The sequence below is a fragment of the Vidua macroura genome, chromosome 17, assembly GCF_024509145.1.
Source record: "Vidua macroura isolate BioBank_ID:100142 chromosome 17, ASM2450914v1, whole genome shotgun sequence".
NCBI classification, from domain to species: domain Eukaryota; kingdom Metazoa; phylum Chordata; class Aves; order Passeriformes; family Viduidae; genus Vidua; species Vidua macroura.
The window spans coordinates 8,123,497-8,142,427 of NC_071587.1; the positions used below are offsets into that span (position 1 = coordinate 8,123,497).

The 18,931-nt window shown below is 55.9% G+C and overlaps 1 protein-coding gene across 1 annotated transcript; it reads right to left on the minus strand.

Annotated features, from left to right (window-relative positions):
• Positions 1-1,420: 1,420 nt before the first annotated feature.
• Positions 1,421-10,645, minus strand: FKBP1A (FKBP prolyl isomerase 1A). The gene is made up of 5 exons (XM_053992675.1): positions 10,511-10,645; positions 10,357-10,404; positions 4,340-4,452; positions 3,460-3,612; positions 1,421-2,452 (listed from the first exon to the last, which is right to left on the minus strand). Exons 1-4 carry the CDS (start codon positions 10,632-10,634, stop codon positions 3,484-3,486), a joined length of 414 nt encoding a protein of 137 aa, XP_053848650.1. The 5' UTR covers positions 10,635-10,645; the 3' UTR covers positions 1,421-2,452; positions 3,460-3,483.
• Between the last annotated feature and the right edge of the window lie 8,286 nt (positions 10,646-18,931).

Genomic DNA, 18,931 nt, shown 5'->3' on the forward strand with positions numbered 1-18,931 from the left:
CTGGCAGGGGAGTGCTGAGGGCCCTCGGGCAGGCCTGGACCTGGTGGCACCAGCCCCCAGCTCCCCGGCACAGGGCCAGTCCCGGTGTGGAGCCGCAGCCAGGCACGTCCCAGCTCCCTGTGCCTCCGCTCCAGCGTGCCAGACCAGGAGGAAGTGTTTTATTTACTGGTGTTATTTTTAGCTGGATGGTGCCCAGCTGCCTTGACCAGCCCAGGACAAGAACAGCCTGAATGCCAGCGGCAGAGAGAGTCCTACACAGACAGAGGGGATTGTTTCCTGGAGTCTGTTCATTTCCTGAAACCCTCATCCCCACAAAACCACAGTTGTAAGGACTCACACCCCACCTGCACTCATGGATGTTTTAGGAGCTGTGCAGGGGCTGAGGGCCCAAGGGCAGGGGGCTTCCCTCAGCCTCCCTCCTGCCTTGGCTCCCTCCAGCCCCAGCCAGAAACCATGGCACTGCCTGGCACTGGTTAATAATTAAAGCAAAAAGCTTTGCAGGAAGAGAAACACAAACTGCCCTCAAGCTTCCACCCAGAAACAGCCACAGCAAAGGACAGAGCAGGGTGCTGGTGCCCCACAAGCTCCCGTTCTGCTTAACTGAGCCACAATTAAGGGCAGTGCTAATTCCTGCACAGCCCTGTGCAAGTCCCAGTGCTCCTGGATGCATCCCAATGGCTGAGCTGCTCCTGCCCCAGAACACTGCTCCCTCCAGGACCCATTACACACAAACTCTGCTTGGCAGCTAGGACAGGCTGTGTTATTGATCGTGGCCGTGTTATCAGTTGTGGCACACTGATCAAAGCTTGTCAGCAGAGGAGCCAGCCACTGGCCTACAGTGGTGCCTGAGCCCATCCTACACACACAACACCCACAGCTGCAGCAGGAAAGCCCAAAGTAGGTGATGTGCTGAGCCCCATGTGCCATGTCCAGCTTTCAAAAAGGACTGAAATAAATCCAGAAAGGTGCAAGGAAAGGCTTCTCTAGAGCTGTAAGGACCATGGGAACATGCATCCATCTATCCTTCATGCTTCCAGTCCAGGTTGAGTCACAGCCACAAGGGCAACGCTTAATAGGTTATGGTGAGGCAATTAATTATGCAAATTCCAGCAGGCCACCATCACCTCCCCACAGAGCACAGGAGCCCCAAGCATCCTACTGTGCTCCTAGGGCCGAGCACCTGAGCCTCATACTAAGGTACAGCAGCACAGCAGAACAACCTTGGCACAGCACCACATGAGCCTGGCACTGCACCCTGCAACCCTGGCACAGCACCCAAAGCACCCCATGAGCCTGGCACAGCACCCCACAAGCCCAGAGCAGCACCCACAGCACCCCACACGGCACCCCCTGAGCCCAGCCCAGCCCCTGCTGTGCTGAGCGACAGACGGGCGAGGGAAGAACCTCCAGGACACAGGGCTGAGAAAAGCCAGCATAAAGCGTTTTTATTGCGATAATAAACTGGATACCTTTGTGCGGCGGAGAAGGAAGTGACCGGCGGGAATTTCTGTTACCAACGGACTGGGCAGGGCAGAGGGAGGGGCACAGGGGACAGCTATGCGTCCTGTGAGACCAGGCAAGCAGCGATGACCAGCATCAGGTGGCAGGAGAGAATGGGCAGGTGTGCTCAGAGCAGGGACAGTGGGGAGCTGATGGTTCCTTTCCACGGGGAAGAAGGAGGACAGAGGCGTTTTTGTTGAGTCGAGCCCCCACCACCTCCCCTGCAGACAGCACCTTCCCTTTGTCCAGTTTTCCTTTTTCTTTAAAGAAAGCTCCATGCTACGGGATTTTCAGGGTGTGGTGGAGCTCTGGTGGAAACCCAACTCCCTAAATCCAAAAGTGGTCTGGAGGGGAAGGCAGGCCCACCATGAGATGGCAGGGTGAAGCAGGGGCAGAGCAGCCCTCCTTTCCCAGAGCAAACCCACAATGCCCGCAGTGATGCTCCTCAGGGAGCAGGGAAAGGCCAGGCTCCCTCGCTGTCCCACTCCAGGCAGAATTCCTATAAACAATCCTAGTGCTACCTTGCTCTCTGCATCCCTTCAGCCTCGACAACCTCACTCTGCTATGGCTTTTGCAGCAGCAGCAATTTCTGGTTTGGAAACACCATAAATCTGCACCAAAACTAGTAACTAACAGGATTCCTTTTGTTCAAATGACTCCTATCTAAGGTCAGCCCATCTGCGTGCTATTGGGAAAACGTAGTCTACACCTGGAACAAAAATAAGATTAAGAACTTGACCCAAAAAGAGTTGAGGTTTACGGTGTATAGTTTAAAAAGACATAAAAACACGATACAAGGAGGAAGAGTCAGACGCAAAGCTTAGTGACCAAAGGCATTCAATCAAGGTGTAAGGTTATACAATGAGTGTAGTGGACTATCAGGAAAAGCTCCGTATAAAGTCATGTGCACTCTTCTTGAAGCTGAGATTCTGGATTCCTCCATGTGCCAAACCTGTGTGGAGAGAGGAGAGGCAGCGTGACAGAGCTGCCCGCTGGACAAGGAGGGAATGTGCCCAGGGCACAGCAGCCTCCACACAAACCACACTGGGCCCTCAGAGCAGCAGTCAAGCCTTGATCGCAGGGGGGAGCACAGCCCCACCCTGCCCACACCGTGGGGACCCCACACCCCAGAGCAGAGCCCCACAGAATCACAGAATGGGCTGGGTTGGAAGGGACCTTAAAGACCCATCTTGTTTCAGCCTCCTGGCACAGGTAGGTACACTGTCCACTAGTCTAGTTGCTCCAAGCTCTATCCAGCCTGGCTTTGGACACTTCCAGGGATGGGGCAGCCATAATTTCTCTGGACAGCCTGTGCCAGGGCCCCTCCAGTCTCACAGGGAAGAATTTCTCCCTAATATCTAATCTAACCTTGCCCTCTGTCAGTGTGAAGCTGTTCTGCCTTGCCCTGTCATTTCAGGCCGTTGTGTGAAGTCCCTCTCCAGCTCTCTTGGAGCCCCTTTAGGCTCTGAAAGGTGCTCCAAGGTTTCCCCAGAGCCTTCTCTTCTCCAGACTGAGGAACTCCAGCTCTCAGCCTGTCTCCATGCGAGAAGTGCTCCAACCCTTGGGTGATAGTCACTGCCTCCTGCCCACACCATCAGCCCCTTGCCCAGGCAGCATGAGAGGCAGGAGGGGCTGTGGCAACCGAGCCCCCTTGGTGCAGCAACAACACTCAGAACCCAAGGCACAAAGAACTGGCACTGCAACACCTCCATGACATCAACCCGCTCTGCCAGGCTGGGAACTTTGCATGTAGCACTGTAGTGATCAGAACCCCAGCTCACCAGACTCCCAAGAGAAACTTTTACCCACAGAGACCTGCCCTGTCCTTCTCATATTCCCCATTACTGCCCATTCCCCCCTGCCTCCATCCTACCTCCCCACACTGTCCCAAGATCAAACACAGGGGCCTTGAGCTGTCCTCAATCCACACAGTCCCTGACATAAGTTGCCCCATCTTACCCGAGGACAGGGTGCTGGGATGGGTCATTCCAATTTCATGAGCTCCACGTCAAAAATTAGAGTGGCGTTTGGTGGGATGATCCCTGGGTGGCCAGTGGAGCCGTAGGCGTAATCTGGGGAGATGGTCATCTTTGCCCGCTGACCAACGCTCATCTGGGGCAGGGACAGAAACAGAGGGATGTCAGGAGATGGGCACAACTGCCAGGTGAGTGACAGAGGAGGGACACACACACCTGTCCCCTCTGTTTTCTCTACACTGGGCAAGAGTACAGACTCAGGCTGCACAAACCAGAGGAACAGGAAGAGTGCCAGAGGGAAAAGGTAGGTAGCATGGGCTGGAAAAGGAGCAGGGCTTGAGATGTCCCTCACACGAGGGAAGGCAGGGAATGCCAGGCCATTCCCTCCAGCCACCAGCATCCTTGTGCTTGCATTGCCAGCGTGGCACAGAGTGAGCAGCATCATGCGGGCAGGAGCTGAAGCTGTGCTGTGCCCACAGCGTGGGATCACAGCCCGGAGCTGTGCTGTGCCCACCAGCCCTCTCTCTGCGTGGGCTCCGGAGCCCGGGAGGGCTGAGCGCTCCCGCCGTGCTCTTTCAGAGCTAACTCAGTGCAGAAATGTCACCGCTGAGTCACCGACGTGCCGTAGGTGTTGCTGGGGCCTGGCCCGGCTCCATTCCTGCCAGCTGGCAGGTGGCAATGCAGAAGGTGATATTCACACCCACACCTCCCAGCGCTGAGGGGGTGGAACAGGGGAATAAAATAAAAATAAAAAATAATAAAAGAGGGAATGAGCTGCATGCACACTGATTCCTGCCCACGCTGCAGCTCCCGGCGCGGCACAGCCTGGCACGGGGAGTGCGAGGCGGAGGAGCTCCAGGCACCTGAGCAACGCCTTCCTCCCAGCCACGGATCACCTCCTGCTTGCCCATCACAAACTTGAATGGCTTGTTCCTGTCGCGGGAGGAATCAAACTTCTTCCCATCCTCCAGCATACCTGGGGAGAGAGAGGGAGATGGTGATAGAGGGACAGAGCCACGCATGCCAATGTGAGATGCTGTGACCTGGCAGCCCCAGCAGGTGACAGTCACATGGCTCTGAGTCAAAGATGTGTCTCAGCTTGTCCTCCTTTTCCCTGGGAAACACCTGTACAGGAGGGGAAATCCCTGCAGCATCACCCATCCTGGGGCAGGGAAGGATGACGCTTTTTGACCCAAAGAGAAGCGCTCCTCTGGGCCGGGACCAAGGACTGACAGGGGAGCAGATGGATGGGGGAAGAAAATCTTGCCCACCTTGCAGCACCACCAACAGCCATTTATCATCAGGCAGCAGGATCTGACCTTGTGCTTCCCATCCCACCAGAAAACACACCTCTCACTCACCAGGCTTCTACCTTCAGGCACCCAAAACACTGATGACACGCCAGTGCCCCATCTGGAGGCTGTGACTGGCCTCCAGCCCTGCCAGTGCCCAGCTGATCTAAGCCAAATCCCTCCTGGACCCGGGAAGGACGATGGGGAGAGGCAGCACCAAGTGCTGGATGCATGTGCCTGGGGCAGCCCTCATTCCCCAGCACGGGCTGAGCCAGGCTGATATCCCCAGAGCTAAATATAACTCCCCAACATCAGCTAAGGAGGAATTTCCTCCCCTCCCTTGCTCCCTGCCTGACCTTCTTGGGGAATCTTGGAGCTGGCGCTGCCTTATAGGAGCAGTAACTCCACCAGTCAACTCCTGTAAGTCAGCTCCAGCTCTACATTAACACAGCCAGTGCCCTGTACAATAAACCCTGTGTGACTAGAGTAAAATTAAACTCTCTTCTGAAACACTTCTTCACTTCCCAAAACAGCCCGAAAATCCTGCTATCCTGACTGGAAACTGCTCTACAGTCTTGAAAAACCAAACTTCCTCAGGATTGCATGGGGCAGATTGACTTCCTTTTGCCAGGGCATGTGTGCAAGGGAAAAGGTGTCTGCGAAAAAGATGGGATGGAGGAGCTCAGCCCCTGCTTGCACAGTGACCAGAGGGAATGGCACACAGGAATCAGCAGCCACAGGGATGGGAAATGCTGAATGTAAAGAAGGGAATGAGAAAAAACACATCACTTTTGCAGGGGCAACAAGCACAAAGACCTGTGGGCTCCTCTCAGGGAGCAGAATGAAGTTTTTTATTTAAGACAGCAAAAATCCCTTGTCCAGTGTGTCGAGCGTCAGCTCAGCCGGTCACATTGTAGCCCTGGACTTTGGAATAGTAAATCTGGAGTTCTCTCATTTCCTCCTTCCAGGATAAACCTCTTGTTGCTGAACCTGCTTCCAGCCTGTCTGGCACTGCTCCTTGCTCCCGTCCGTTGGCCTTCCTCTGACCTGGCAGCAGGGACAGGAGCAGCCCATGCTGGCTGGCACCAACAGCACTGCCTGGCTGCGGCCCCAGCTGACCCTGACTCGGCTCCAAGCCCTCCAGTGCAGGCATGGGCCGAGGTGGCTGAGGAGGGACAGAGAGGACAGCTCTCTGCCACCCTTCTCCCTGGACAGCCACCAAGGAAAAACCCCAGGGGCCAAGCAGCACAAGCCCCTGCTTGTCACAGCAAGCAGGGACTACTGGGATGCTCCCAGGGCATCTGCAGCCTGCAGAAGTGCATCCTGTTCGATGTCCTGACCAGGGAATGCAGAAGCATCAGCAGCAGTGCAGGAGATGCTGCCAACCTTGCACAGGAGTGGATGGCACTGCCCGACTCCACTGCCAAGCTCACCTGTCCCAGTCCAGCCTCAGGAAGCATTTCAGATCTGGCAGCTCCCCGGCTGCAGAAGAGAGGGATTGATGGACTATGCTGATTGCAGCAGCCTGAGGGATCGATCACTTAGCTCTCCCAAACCAGGATGGAGAAGGTCATATGTGGGAGCCTGGCCATGCTCCCCCATCATGCCAGTGGGGAAAACAAAGAGGCTCCAATCCTTTGGAGACTGCATCCTCATCTCAGGCACTTCCTCTGCCCAAAAGCCTCCTGGGAGATTTCTCCAGCCCTGGACAAGTATGAGCAACCATTTCCTCATCCCTGCCATCCCTGAGCAAGGAGATAACGAGATCTTAAAGCTATTATGGAGGAAAAGCATCCTCTGGCAAAAACAGCTACCCCAGCAGAGCCCCAGGAGCAGCAGACAGCCCCTGGCACATCCCAGCTTATCCAAGCCGCTGACAGGGCTCCGTGCTTGTCAACCCCAGACTTGCAAGAAGGGCAGAGCTCACACAGGTGGATTATGGAGACCCACTGGCCCTGGCTCCCAGCCAGAAGGATTTGAGTCCCCAGAGATCCCAGTTGGTCTATACAGACCCCAAGGGGTCTCAGGAAATCAGAGTGAGGAAGAACAGAGAGCCCTACAGCTGAGGCTGCAGCAGCCATGGGATGTAGTGGGGGCTCTGGAGCTCAGCCCCAGCCAGGCAGCATGGCCCTGCCAGGTCTCTGCCACACTTGGCAGGCAGGAGCTGGGAGACGCCGGCTGCAACGTGCGACTTGGCTCCGGGCCCCCCTGGGCGGGCAGAGGCGGCGGAGAGCAGTGCTGGAGCAGGCAGAGTCAGCCCTGGGACAAACCTGCCGGGTCGGGTTCTGCGGGGCTGCGGAGCCCCACCCGCACCCCCTCCATCCCCTCCTCGCTGCTGATCCTCGGCACGGCCATTGCCCAGGGGCTCCGGCACAGAGCCAGCCTCCCAAGGAGAGGCAGGAAGAGACCAGAGAAGTGGGGCAGGCACCTCTGCTCCAGCTGGGACAGGATGGAAAACCCTTCCCAGAAACCCTGGAATACCCAGCATGCTCCAAACCCCTGCTCAGGGCAGGGATGCCCGGATGAGGTTCAATCCTGCCTCCACCAGCGTTCCTCATCACTCAAGCCCACCCCATTATCACCCACAGCTGGGTGGGGAGAGGGTTCTGCCCACCATTCTTGAGGCCTGGCAGGACAGAGGACCCCAGCGCAGGCAGGGAAGGGGGTGCAGGAGACGGTGCTGAGCTCCCACAGTTTCCACAACCCATGGACCGGCAGTCACACACCTTGGGAGGAAACACCTCCCGACCACAGGACGTTTGCTGAGCAGTGGGAGAGCATCGAGGGCAGCACCCAGAGCAGCACCACTGTGCCAGGGACTGTGCACAGGCGTAGGGAGGAGAGCAGTCCCCTCACTGCTATCCTGCTGGAGAAAGGCAGTTTCCTCTAGTATCCATCTCTGCTCCAAGCCCAACTCCCTCAGAGACCCCACATGCTGAGTGTGCTTTGCCACTCAGGCAAAGCCATTTGGCCAATCCATGTCAGACTTGTTCCTGTCCTGGCACTCCCCAGAATGACTACAGCCCCCCATTTCCCCTCCTGAAGCACAGTGGGGTGCCCACAGTCTCCCCACACAGCTGGTCTCCCTGACACCAGCACTGCAGGATCCCCAACTGCACAGCAGCCCCACTCTGCTCCCTGCTCTGACTCAGGGGGCTTAGCTCTATTGGCCCCCAATCCACATCGTCTCCCCACTAATTCACTCCCACACTCCATTCCATTCCATGCCAGTTGCTGCAAGCAAAGCAAAATGTGCTGAACACACTGGGTGCATCAGGGAACTTTATCCTTTAGTGCCTTTAAGAGCCCTGCGTAGCAGATTTCACATCAAACACTCTTTCAGACACCCCGTGGCACAAGCTCTCCACAAAAAGTCCCAAGACCTGGAAGGAAGGAGGGGGAACAGGTTCAATTTCACCAGCTCCCCCCATACATTTCCATCTCTGCAACCCCAGCATAAGCAAGTGGCATCTCCAAGGAGGCTGCTCTTCTCTCCACCTCTTTCTTTGGTCTGCACTGCCCTCCTGCACCAGGGCTGTCTGTCCATTCTGGGATGCTCTTGGCAGGACCATGCCCCATGGAGCAGGAGCCTGGGCACAGGCAGAAGCAGCACAAGCCACTGGCTGACCAAGGTGGCTCCCCACAGCCCCTCATCCTTGGATCACTGTTTTTTTCCCCAAATCACTGTGCATCCATAACCCAGCACAGGGAGAGCTGCCTCCTGCATACCACAGGCTGGATCTCCCCAGCACTGGAGCAAAGGGCAGCTGGGGACGGAGCCAACGCAGGGCTCTGGAAGGAGTCCTGGAGCTCGGCACCTCCAGCACTGCACTCTGCCACCATCCCTGATGCTGCTCTGGGATCGGCGAGTGTTGCAACCGGGCCGGGAATCAAAGGTTTGTAAGGTTTCCCATGAGCCAAGCCCCGCTCCCATCTCTGGCAGAGCCGGCTGCAGGAACTGCGCTGCCGACGCAGGGAAATGGCATCAGGGCCTGGAGGGGTTTGATTCCTGCTGCCTGCTGAGGCAGTGGGGCAGGAGCTGCCTGCAGATGGAACGGGGGTGGGGATAAAGGACAAACGGAGACAATAATAACAATAAAATAAAATAAAATAAAATAAAATAAAATAAAATAAAATAAAATAAAATAAAATAAAATAAAATAAAATAAAATAAAAATAACCTCTCCCAGGTGCAGCAGATCACTGCTACTGGGGAGGGTCCATTGTGAGCAAGTCACCATGTAGCACTTTGCCTGAAGCACTGAGGTGGGGACAGGATGCTAGTGACCCCCAAACAGCTCTGCCGGAGTGGGGGACAGGGCTGGGGAGAGAAGCCAGGCTCCAGCAACGCCGCAGGAGGGGAGAGCCGGCGCAGGGAGCTGGAGGGTTGGGAGTCGGAAGGGTTGGCAGGCGGCAGGACTGGCCCACCGGGAGCCACTTGACTGCCTGCCAGCCTCTCTTTGTTCTTCCACCGGCGGAGGAAACGGGGCGGCCGGGCAGACCAAGCTGCTTCCTCTCCCTGCTGACGAGGGAACGGAAAGGACGGGGGAGATGGAGGAGCAGCAGATGGGCTGGATGCCCGCCGAGCCCTCCCAGCAGGCCGGGCCCCGTTCCACAGAGAGGGGCAACCCCAGCCCCCCAAGGGAAGCAAGGGGAGGCAGAAAGTGCTGGGGCGGGAAGGCAAATTGGTTATTAGCAAAAACAGTCACAAATGAGTCATTAACTCATTTTTACCACGCCGATGAGCCAACGATGGACAAAAGGCAGCCCAGGGGGACAAGAGCCCCCAGAGTGATCCCTAAAGCATTTCCAAGGTTGGGTCCCAAGGTTGGTTTTTCCCCCCCCCAGCTCGCAGAAGGCTGCTGGAGGAGATGACCCTCCTTGGCTTTGGGGCAGCCCCTCATCAAAGCATCACCACGACCACTGAACAGCGCCCTGGTTACCCACACCAGGCCCCTCAAGAAATGGGGGGATGCGGGTCTGGGGCGGCACCACGGGTACCCCTGGTGTCACCCTGCAAGGGAGAAGGAACTGGGGCAGGACTGGGGAGGGGGATTGCACTCCTGCAGGGAGCTGTGGCAGGAGGGACCCCGCTCAGAAGAAGCAGACCCCAAAGCTCCCGGGGGGTGACTCGTGGAGCCCTTGAGGGCTCCGGGCCCGGCCGCCCCACAGCCCACGGGTCTCAGCTGCCGTGGGACCCCCAGGGCTCCACCCGGGGTGCCCCTGCCCGCGCCCTGGGGTCCCTTTTGGGTCGTTCCCCGGTGCACCCCCAGAAAGAAGGCTGGATACGGGTGGGAAAGGCCCCTTCATTGAAAAGGCTGCGGGAAAGACGGGGACAACGCGGCCTCCCCACGGCCACGGGGCACCGACAAGACCTCCATCCCCCTCCCGGGGCTCATCCGCGCCCCCCGGGAAAGGCCCTCGTGGCGGCCCGGATCCCCCTCTTCCCCATGGAGCGCCGCGGGCCACTCGAGCTGCCGCGCCCGGGGTCCCTGCAGGCAGCCGGGGGCGGGGGGGGCGGCAGGCCCCGCTCCGCCGGTGTCCGGGCCGGTCCGGCCCTCCCGCTCCGGGGCTCGCCCCGCACTCACCCGTGTAGTGCACCACGCAGGTCTGGCCGCGCTTGGGGAACGTCCGCCCTGCAGGGAGACACGCACCATCACCCCGCGGCACCGGGACCCGCACCGGGACCCGCGGGGAGGGCAGGCAGAAGGGGTGGGGGGGAGCGGGCTCGCCGCGGCTCACCGTCGCCGGGGGCGATGGTCTCCACATGCACGCCCATGCCGGTGCCGGTGCCGCTCGCACCCGCAGCGCCCGCAGCCCGACGGAGGAGGGGCCACGTGTGCGCAGCCGCGGCGGTCACCGCCATAGAGCCCGCCCGTCACTTCCATAGATCCCGCCCGACCTTCCACAGATCCCGCCCGGCGGTGCCGCCCTGGCCGCCGCCATCTTCCGCCCCCCCGCCCCGCCGCCATCTCGGCCCCGCGCGGTTGCCGGGGGAACGCGGGCCCGGCCACGAGGGAGCCTCCGGGCGCGGGGCCCTGCGCGCTTTGCCCCTTTATCGCCATTTCCAGCCCGCACAGCCGCGGGGTGCGTGGCCCCCCACAGAATCAATGAGGTTGGAAAAGGCCTCTGAGATCAGCGAGTTCAACCTCTGACCCAACACCACCATGCCAACTGCAGCGGGGCACTGAGCGCCACGTCCAGTCTTTCCCTGTCCACCTCCAGGGACGGTGACTCCATCGCCTCTGTGGGCAGCCCATTCCAAAGTCTAATCACCCTACTTGTGAAGGAATTTCACCTAATGTCCGACCCAAACCTCCCCTGGTGCATCTTAAGACCATGTCTTCTCGTCCTGTCCTTTGTTGAGCTGAACAGGACTCAGTCAAGGCGGCAGTGCCGACCCAGGGTCCCTTGGCAACGCCAACAACAAAGGCCAACAGCGTCCTGGCTTGTGCCCTCCCCAGTGTGACCAGCCGGACCAGGGCAGTGCCCGTCCCCCTTGAGTCCTGGCATCAGTTCTGGGCCCTTCACTTCAAGAAGGACATTGAGGGGCTGGAGCATGTCCAGAGAAGGGAATGGAGCTGGGGAAGGGGCTGGAACACCAGGAGAGGCTGAGGGAGCTGGCAGGGCTCAGCCTGGAGAAAAGGAGGCTCAAGGGAGATGTTCTTCTCTACAGCTCCCTGACAGGGGGGTGCAGCCAGGTGGGGGTCAGGCTCTGCTCCCAGGGAACAGGGACAGGACAAGAAAAAATGCCTCAAGTTGTGCCAGAGGAGGTTTAGGTTGGATACTGAGGAAAATTTGTTGAAAAGGATGATCAGACACTGGCACAGGCTGTGCAGGGCAGTGGAGTCATGATCCCTGAAGGAATTTAAAAGACCTTTGGATGTGGCACTTGGGGACATGGTTTAGTGGTGGCCTTGGTCATGCTGGGACTTGATGATCTTAAATGTCTATTCCAACTGAAATGATTCTGTGATTAATGCTGCTCCCCACTGTGCAGATGGAGGTCAGTGCTGGCCCCGCATCGCTGGGACAGGCTCAGCGGAAGATATGCAGGTTTGAACAATCCTGCACTCAAAAGGACTTTTTTCTGGTACAGCAGCAACTATTTTCTTTTTTTGAAAAAAAGAACCACTCCAGGCACAGGATTTTTGCCTCAAAGTGTCCTATTTCTTTACTTCAAGGAGGTGAACTTGAGCCTCCACAAGGGAACAGAGAATTTCCAAGGACAGCCAAGAGACTAATAAAAAAGCCAGGATTCTCAGCAAGCGCATTAAAATGGGACACAAGAGGAGGAGACTCTTAAAATAACAGATAATAGCATGAAGCAAGTTTTAATTGTTTCTGTCCCTTGCTTGTATCTTTTAAATACTGAAATACCAAGGGTGATTTTTTTCTTGTTTGATGCCATAGCATTATGTTTTACATTAAAGCTCCAACAGACTGAAGATGCCAGTGGTCCCTGACTTTCCACATCAGGAGGGCAGATGTGTGAGGCCGTGAGTCAAGGTGAAAAACAACAGGGAATAAAAAGGGGCATGTTCTCATCTCTACTTAGCTCTCAGCTGTCTTTGCTGAGAGCTAGGCCTGCTCTCTCTACAAGAACTAGTGATAAACAAGGATCTGAAAGGAGAAAATGCTACTGGATGTAAGCCCACACTGGAGCCCTTGCCTCACTGGCACAGGCACACTTGCACACGTCAGGCACAGCAGCTCTTGCTCTGGGTCGGGGGTTCTGGTTCATTTTAGGGTTTTTCTCAGTCCCTGGCATAACCTGCTCATCTTACCAGCAGCAAGGTTACTGCAACAAGCAGTGTTTCAACGGGGGCAAGGAGCTCAGCCAGGTTTGACCAGCCCCTCACTGCTCCAGGGTTTGACCAGACCCTCACTGGGTCCAGCTGGTCTGAGCCAGGACAGGTCCAGGTCACATTCTGGTACCTAAACTCTTGAGAAAGCACAAAGGCTTGAAAACTAATGAATTATGCCCCAATCATTCCCTGCCCTCAGGATCATCCGCTGACAGAACTCACAAAATCAGAAATGCCAGAAATGTCAGAAAGAGGGACAAGCGTGACCATTGAAATTTAATACTGTAAAAAATAAATGTGATATTATTTAAGCTACAGAAACACCACCCCAGGCAGCAGTGGGCTGGCAGGCACCACACACACCCACAGCTGCGGATTTGCTGGAGGGAAGGACGGATCCACAGAGGGATCTGGGCAGGCTGAATCGATGGTCCAAGGCCAAAGGTATGAGATTCAACAAGGACAAGTGCCAGGTCCTGCCCTCAGGTCACAGCAACCACATGCAGTGCTCCAGATTTGGGACAAAGTGGCTGGAAATCTGGGAAGAGATCTGGGGGTGCTGAAGAGCAGCAGCTGAACATGAGCTTGTGTGTGCTCAGGCGGACAAGAAGGGCAGTGGCACCTGGATGAGCAATAGTGTGGCCAGCAGGACCAGGGCAGTGACCCTGCTCCTGTACTATTCCTAAATCCAGAGGCAGCCAGACTGGAAGCGAGGCAGAGGCGGCGTGCAGTGCATCCCAACACCTGACCAGGCTGAGCCAGGTGATCCCAAGGAAGAGCCTTCACTCTCCAGAAAACTAAACAACAATAAAGGAAAAAAAAAAAGAAAAACATGAGGTTCTTTGTGCATCAGAGAAATGGTTTTGAACTAGGGCTGCTGTGACCATCCTGACACTGCTGTCAAACACCATTGCCCCCCTGACTGCAGTGCTGCACCATGAGACTTAAGGCTTTGCATTAATTCATCGCACAACTGGGGACAATTTACTCAAATCCTGCCAGTGTGCACCAGACTGGAGAGCTGCAAGGTCACCCTACGGTCAGATCCAGCTCTAGCCCTAAAAATAACCAGCCTCCCTCTCTGTCTCTGCACAAGGCTGAGCCCAGCCCAGCACTACAGCCCCAGGATGGCTGATTTCCCCCCTCTCCCCCCACTGCCCCCTCACTGTTGCCAGGAGAGATGTGGGGGTGCCAGCAGCTTTTGAAGATGCTGCTATGGGAGATGTAGCTATGGGCTACGATTTAAAAGTTCAGACCTTCTTGAAATTCATTTGACACTTCTTCCATAACCTCCCAACCTGTCAAAACCCAGGACAAGCTGCCAACCCCTCCCAGCTGCTGACTGGAGGCAGTACAGCCCATTCTCTCCTGTTTTCCCAGAAGTGACTCAGGTGACATGGCCTAGGCAGGTGGACAGAGCTAACTCCCTGCTGCCAGGTGTTGTTTCTGCTTGTGCTTTAACCCACTGCTGGCTTCAACTTCACCTTTGTTCAAAGAAATTCTAAACCTTTCTCCATGAAAGGGTAGTCTGAGCACAAAGACATCCACTATCTCAGCAGTATTTTCCCTAAAAACTGGTCAAAAATAGTTTCCTCTCAAAAACAGCCTTTGTGTTGCTTGTGTTCCCACCAGGCTAAGTGACGCCTCCACACCCCGATGTCTCAGTGCTGCTCTGGGGCTGGTAGGGGCTCTTCCTCCCAGCACTGCAGTCTAAAGGAAAGCATAGATCTGCCTTGCCCAGATCTGTCAGGACCTGCCAGGCCAGCCCCTGGAAGAAGCTCTGGTGAGGTGGCAGGATGGGAGCTGCAGCAGGACCCCCTCCCCATGCCTGCCAGCTGGGAGAGGGAGGGGTTTGGGACACAAACCAGGCCTTTGGGACAGTGAACAGGAACAACAGGAAACAATGACTTTCCCCCACAGCAGCACATCCTGACAGCACAGCAAATCTGTGTCTGGATGAACTCAGCCTCTCCAGCCTGGGCTTATTCCCAGTTGCCACACTCTATCTGACATGGGTTAAAAGGAATTCAAGTACTCACGAAACCTGTTGAGAAGTCAGGCAGGGGTAGGACAGTGGGCAATGGCTTCAAACTGCATCCATCCCTGATAATCCTCAGCTGCAGCTCTCGCAGGCTCTGTTCCAGGTCCCTTCCCAGGGAGGCTGGGACTCCCCAGCTGGCTGTGCCTCATCCCTCACAGCACAGGATGGTGTGTGAGACAGCCAGCCCCAGGCACCATGTTCCTTACAGTCTGGAAGGAGCTGTACCTGAACAGGTGCTACAGGAATTTCAGGGAGGCAGGGTAGGGATCACACCATGCTGTAGCAGAGCACCCTGGACAGCACAGAGCTTGGAGCAGCCCTGAGGAGGAAGCAGAGCTGGCCAGATGCAACCCTCAGATAAGGTGGCCACACTGCTCCTTGCACAAGCTGAGCTACCCAGTACAGCCTCTTCTCTGGCCTCCAAACCACAGCCCAGCTACTGCAAGATCAAGGTCTGTGAGAGGAAGCACTAACATTTGAGAGAAAACCTAATGTCTGAGTTTCTAACATCTCTCATTTTCTTGCTTAACTGCTTCAAGTCCTTGCCCTGCAGCAGAGCCCTGGGACAGCAGTGACCCTCTGCATGCAAGATCTGCCCCCAGTTAGAGCCTGGAGAAGAGCTGCTGGCACAATTGACTCCGTATGTCCCACCACACTAGCTTATCAGAGCACTGAATCCCTCAAAAACCTCACCTCCCAGTGGAGTGTCCCAGCTGCCTCCTTGTGCTACCACTCAAGGAATTTAAACACAGCAAAGACCCTCCTGAGGTATCTTCATGGACATTCACCGTGGGACCAGCTTTTTGCTGTATTTTCTCCTTGGGCTCTTGCTGACCAGGAAGTCAGTAGCAGATTGCACCCCAGTGTCTTCCAAGGAAAATGATAAAAGAGATGTGGAATGGCTCCAACCGGGGGAGGGCGGGGGGGAAAGGGAAACAACAGTTTGAAAGAGAAAGAAGTCCTAGGGGAAGTCTGTGAGCAGCAGCACGATGCAGCTTGTTCCAGCCAGTGTTTCATCTGCAATCCCTGGACACCCCTCCAAGTGTTGAAATGGCCCAGAAACATCTCTACTACCAATATTCACAATCATGAGATTCTGATCCAGTTTGAATGCATTTCCAATGGCTTTCAGCTACCAAGCAAACTCTACCTTTGCCCCAGACTGCTGAACCCCTTTGCAGATAACCCCATCTCATGTGCCCTCTCACCTGCACAACATCCAGCAGGAAGGTCTGGAAGAAAAACCACAGGGCATTGCCTGTCCTCTGGTAGGGAATGGCCCAGCACCAGAGCAAGTCTTTGTGCAGAGAGCAGCTCTGGCTTCTCCTGCAGCCGAGACTCCAGGGAACGACCCCACCTTAGAAATGATGCACACCTCTGGCTGACAGCTAAACCACAGCTGCTGCTTATCTCCGAGGATGATTTAAACCCCAAGTGATGTCACAGCCTTCCAAGACAAATATACCTGTTCTTGGCTGGACATTGCTCCACCTGCACCCACAGACAAGCTGCTCATGGCAGTTGGGGTGCTGTGGGGCACTTCCCAGCTGCTGGAATCTTGGTGGTCAGGGTGCAGTGCTTCCAACACACAACCCTCCCTTGGGCCAGCCTGAATCCCAGGTCCTGCTCAGCGGTGTTCCATGTTCTTTAGCATTCAGAGTCTCTTGCAGAGCAAATTTGAGGGACCAGGCACACTGGCAGCCCCTTTTCTGCTCCAACCCACTGTTGGAGGGTGGTGAGGCACTGGCACAGAGAAGCTGTTGATGCCCCATTCCTGGAATTGTTCAAGGCCAGGTTGGGTGGGGTTTGGCACAGTCTGGTCTAGTGGAAGGTGTCCCTGCCTGTAGCAGCGGTTGGAATGAGATAAGCACTAGGGTCTGTTTCAAACCAAACCTTTCTCTGATCCCACACCCACTCCCACCAGCCAGAGCTCCAAGGCAAAAGCTGATCAGTGAGCATCTGTGTCATTTGCTCCTCTTGGGCTTGTCTTGTCAACAGGGTCACATCTCTGGTGTTTCCCCTGATTCTCCTCAAGGCATATTTGCAGGAGATGAGAGGCTGCTAACGAATGAGACACAGATCTAATTGAGGCACAGTGCTCTGCCGAGCTCTGACATTGTCGTTTCCTGTTCTATTGAGCCACAATCCAGCTCAAGTTCTGTAACATTAAAAAATACAAATTGCATCAGGCTTAAAGTGACTGTAATGGAGGCAGTGAGGAGAGAGACTGCAAAGACCAGAGCCCAGGGGATTTCTGCAGATCCGTAGGGGAAGCACAAGGAATGTTTCAGCAAGCAGGGAAAGGGCTGATGGTAAAACCTCTCTTTTATTTGGATGTGGTTAACTTTAGTAAACACCACACTGATCTTCAAGTATCTGGCAAGTTCCCAGAGGCAACCTATAACACTCACTTCCCCCCAGCCCTAAACTGAATCTGCTACCTAGTGTGATTCACCTCAGCATCAAACAAGACCAGGAGTATCCTGTGGGATACAGGGTAAGACCACATTGAGAGTGGACAGCTCATCCAGGCTCAGCTGGAGCAGCGTGTGGCCTTGGTGACACTCGCTCTCCTACAAGCACCCCTGTCCTGAGGCCATTCTGTCAGGACAGTGCAGACCAGGGCTGACCTCCCCTCTCAGCACAGGCCACCCTGGATGATGCTCAGGGCTAACAGGCTCGTGAGCACCTCGGGTTCTTGGTCACACCACGTTTTGGCTTTTCCTGGTCCCCGAGCAGCTCCAGTGCAGCAGGTGGGCTCTGTCCTGCACTCAGAAAATCCACAGCACCTTTTGAAGGACACAGAAGGCTCCCCTGCCCTGTGGGGCACACGGCCATCTCAGGCACCAGCCCTGGTTCAGAGAGAGCTGTAAAAGGCCGTGAGCTCCTCCAGAAGAGCCCTGCAGAGAGTGAGGAGGGATGAACACTGGGCATAGGGGCTGTGCAAGAGGCTGGGCTGAGGGACAGGCTGCAGCGTCACATGGACAGCTGGAGAACCAGGAAACTGAGTCAAGGAATGCCTCAAATTCCCACTTCTCTCATCTCTTTTAGTGTAAGGGGGCCACCTGCCAGCTCACTGGCCTTCTTGGGCTGGGGACAGTTTGCTGTGCCGCTAACATCAGTCGAGGTGACATCTACCCTTGAGGGATGACAGACCCTCATTGTAATGGTACTAGGGAGCAGTGTACAAAATCAGGGGCACAATCCCAAAAAAGCAGCATTCCAGAAGGCACTGAATGAGTTTCCCTCACGCAGCAATTAGCAATAACTCCTCCACAGCCCCTGCCATGGAAAAAGCATTGACGCTGCTCTGCCCACCAGGCTGGAGGGCCCAGCTTCTCCATGCACACCCAGGGGAGCAGAGTGTCTTGCCTTTCCTGGGCCAGCCTGTTCCTGCCTCTCAGCTTTTGGTTCCAGTTTACTTTCTGCCTTTTACAGCCCACAGCGAGAGTCAGATCCCTTGTATTCCAAACTGCAGGCATGCAATCTCAAAAGCCTTGTCCCGCGGGGAAGGCTGAGGCATTAGGCTTGCACCGCCAAGGAGCACTTACTCATACAACGTCTTATTTCCACAGCAGTTGTATTTCTAAAATTACAAAGGCATTTCTCAGGGCTGCACGGTTTCGCTGTAGCTTTTGTTCCCTTGATGCTCTCAGCAGGTAGGACAGCGCTCTGCATGGCTCTGCCCATTTCACTTGAAAGTCTGCAACAACACCACAACGCAGAGCTTTGCTTTAACAATGTGTTCTCGAGCCTGAGTCATAAACACTTCAAACCACCCCCACAGCCTGCGGCTCGAGCTGGGCAGGCTCCGCGTGGGCGAGCGCACTCAAGAGGGTGAGCTGCACGTGTGAAATGCGCCTCTGCATGTGAGAAAGCATCACCCTGGGACGCTGATCTTAGCTCTCTGTGGACCACTCTCCTCTCTGGGAGAGCTCCTTGGGTCGAGCTGTTCAGCTCAGCACCTTCGTGATGCCCAGAAGTGTGATGGCAGACACAGCCACATCCTGCGCGTGGCAGGGAGGCAGAGCCTTCCTTGGCCAGGGTGAGGAAGACTCTGCCTTGCACATCAAGGAGCTGCTGTAAATGCAGATCTGAGCTGGCTGGGGATTTGACAGGTGAAGGTACAGCATCTGTGAGGCTCCAGGGGGAGGTGATACAGGGGAAATGATCTGCCCTGCCGAAGGAGTGTGGCCAGGCCCTGCCCACAGAGGCAGCAAGCCTCTCAGGGCTCACAGTGCAGCACATATTCAGGGCAGTAGTTCTCAGGCTTTCTGCAGCCAAGTGGAGAAATCTACTGCTCCCCAAAGGTCA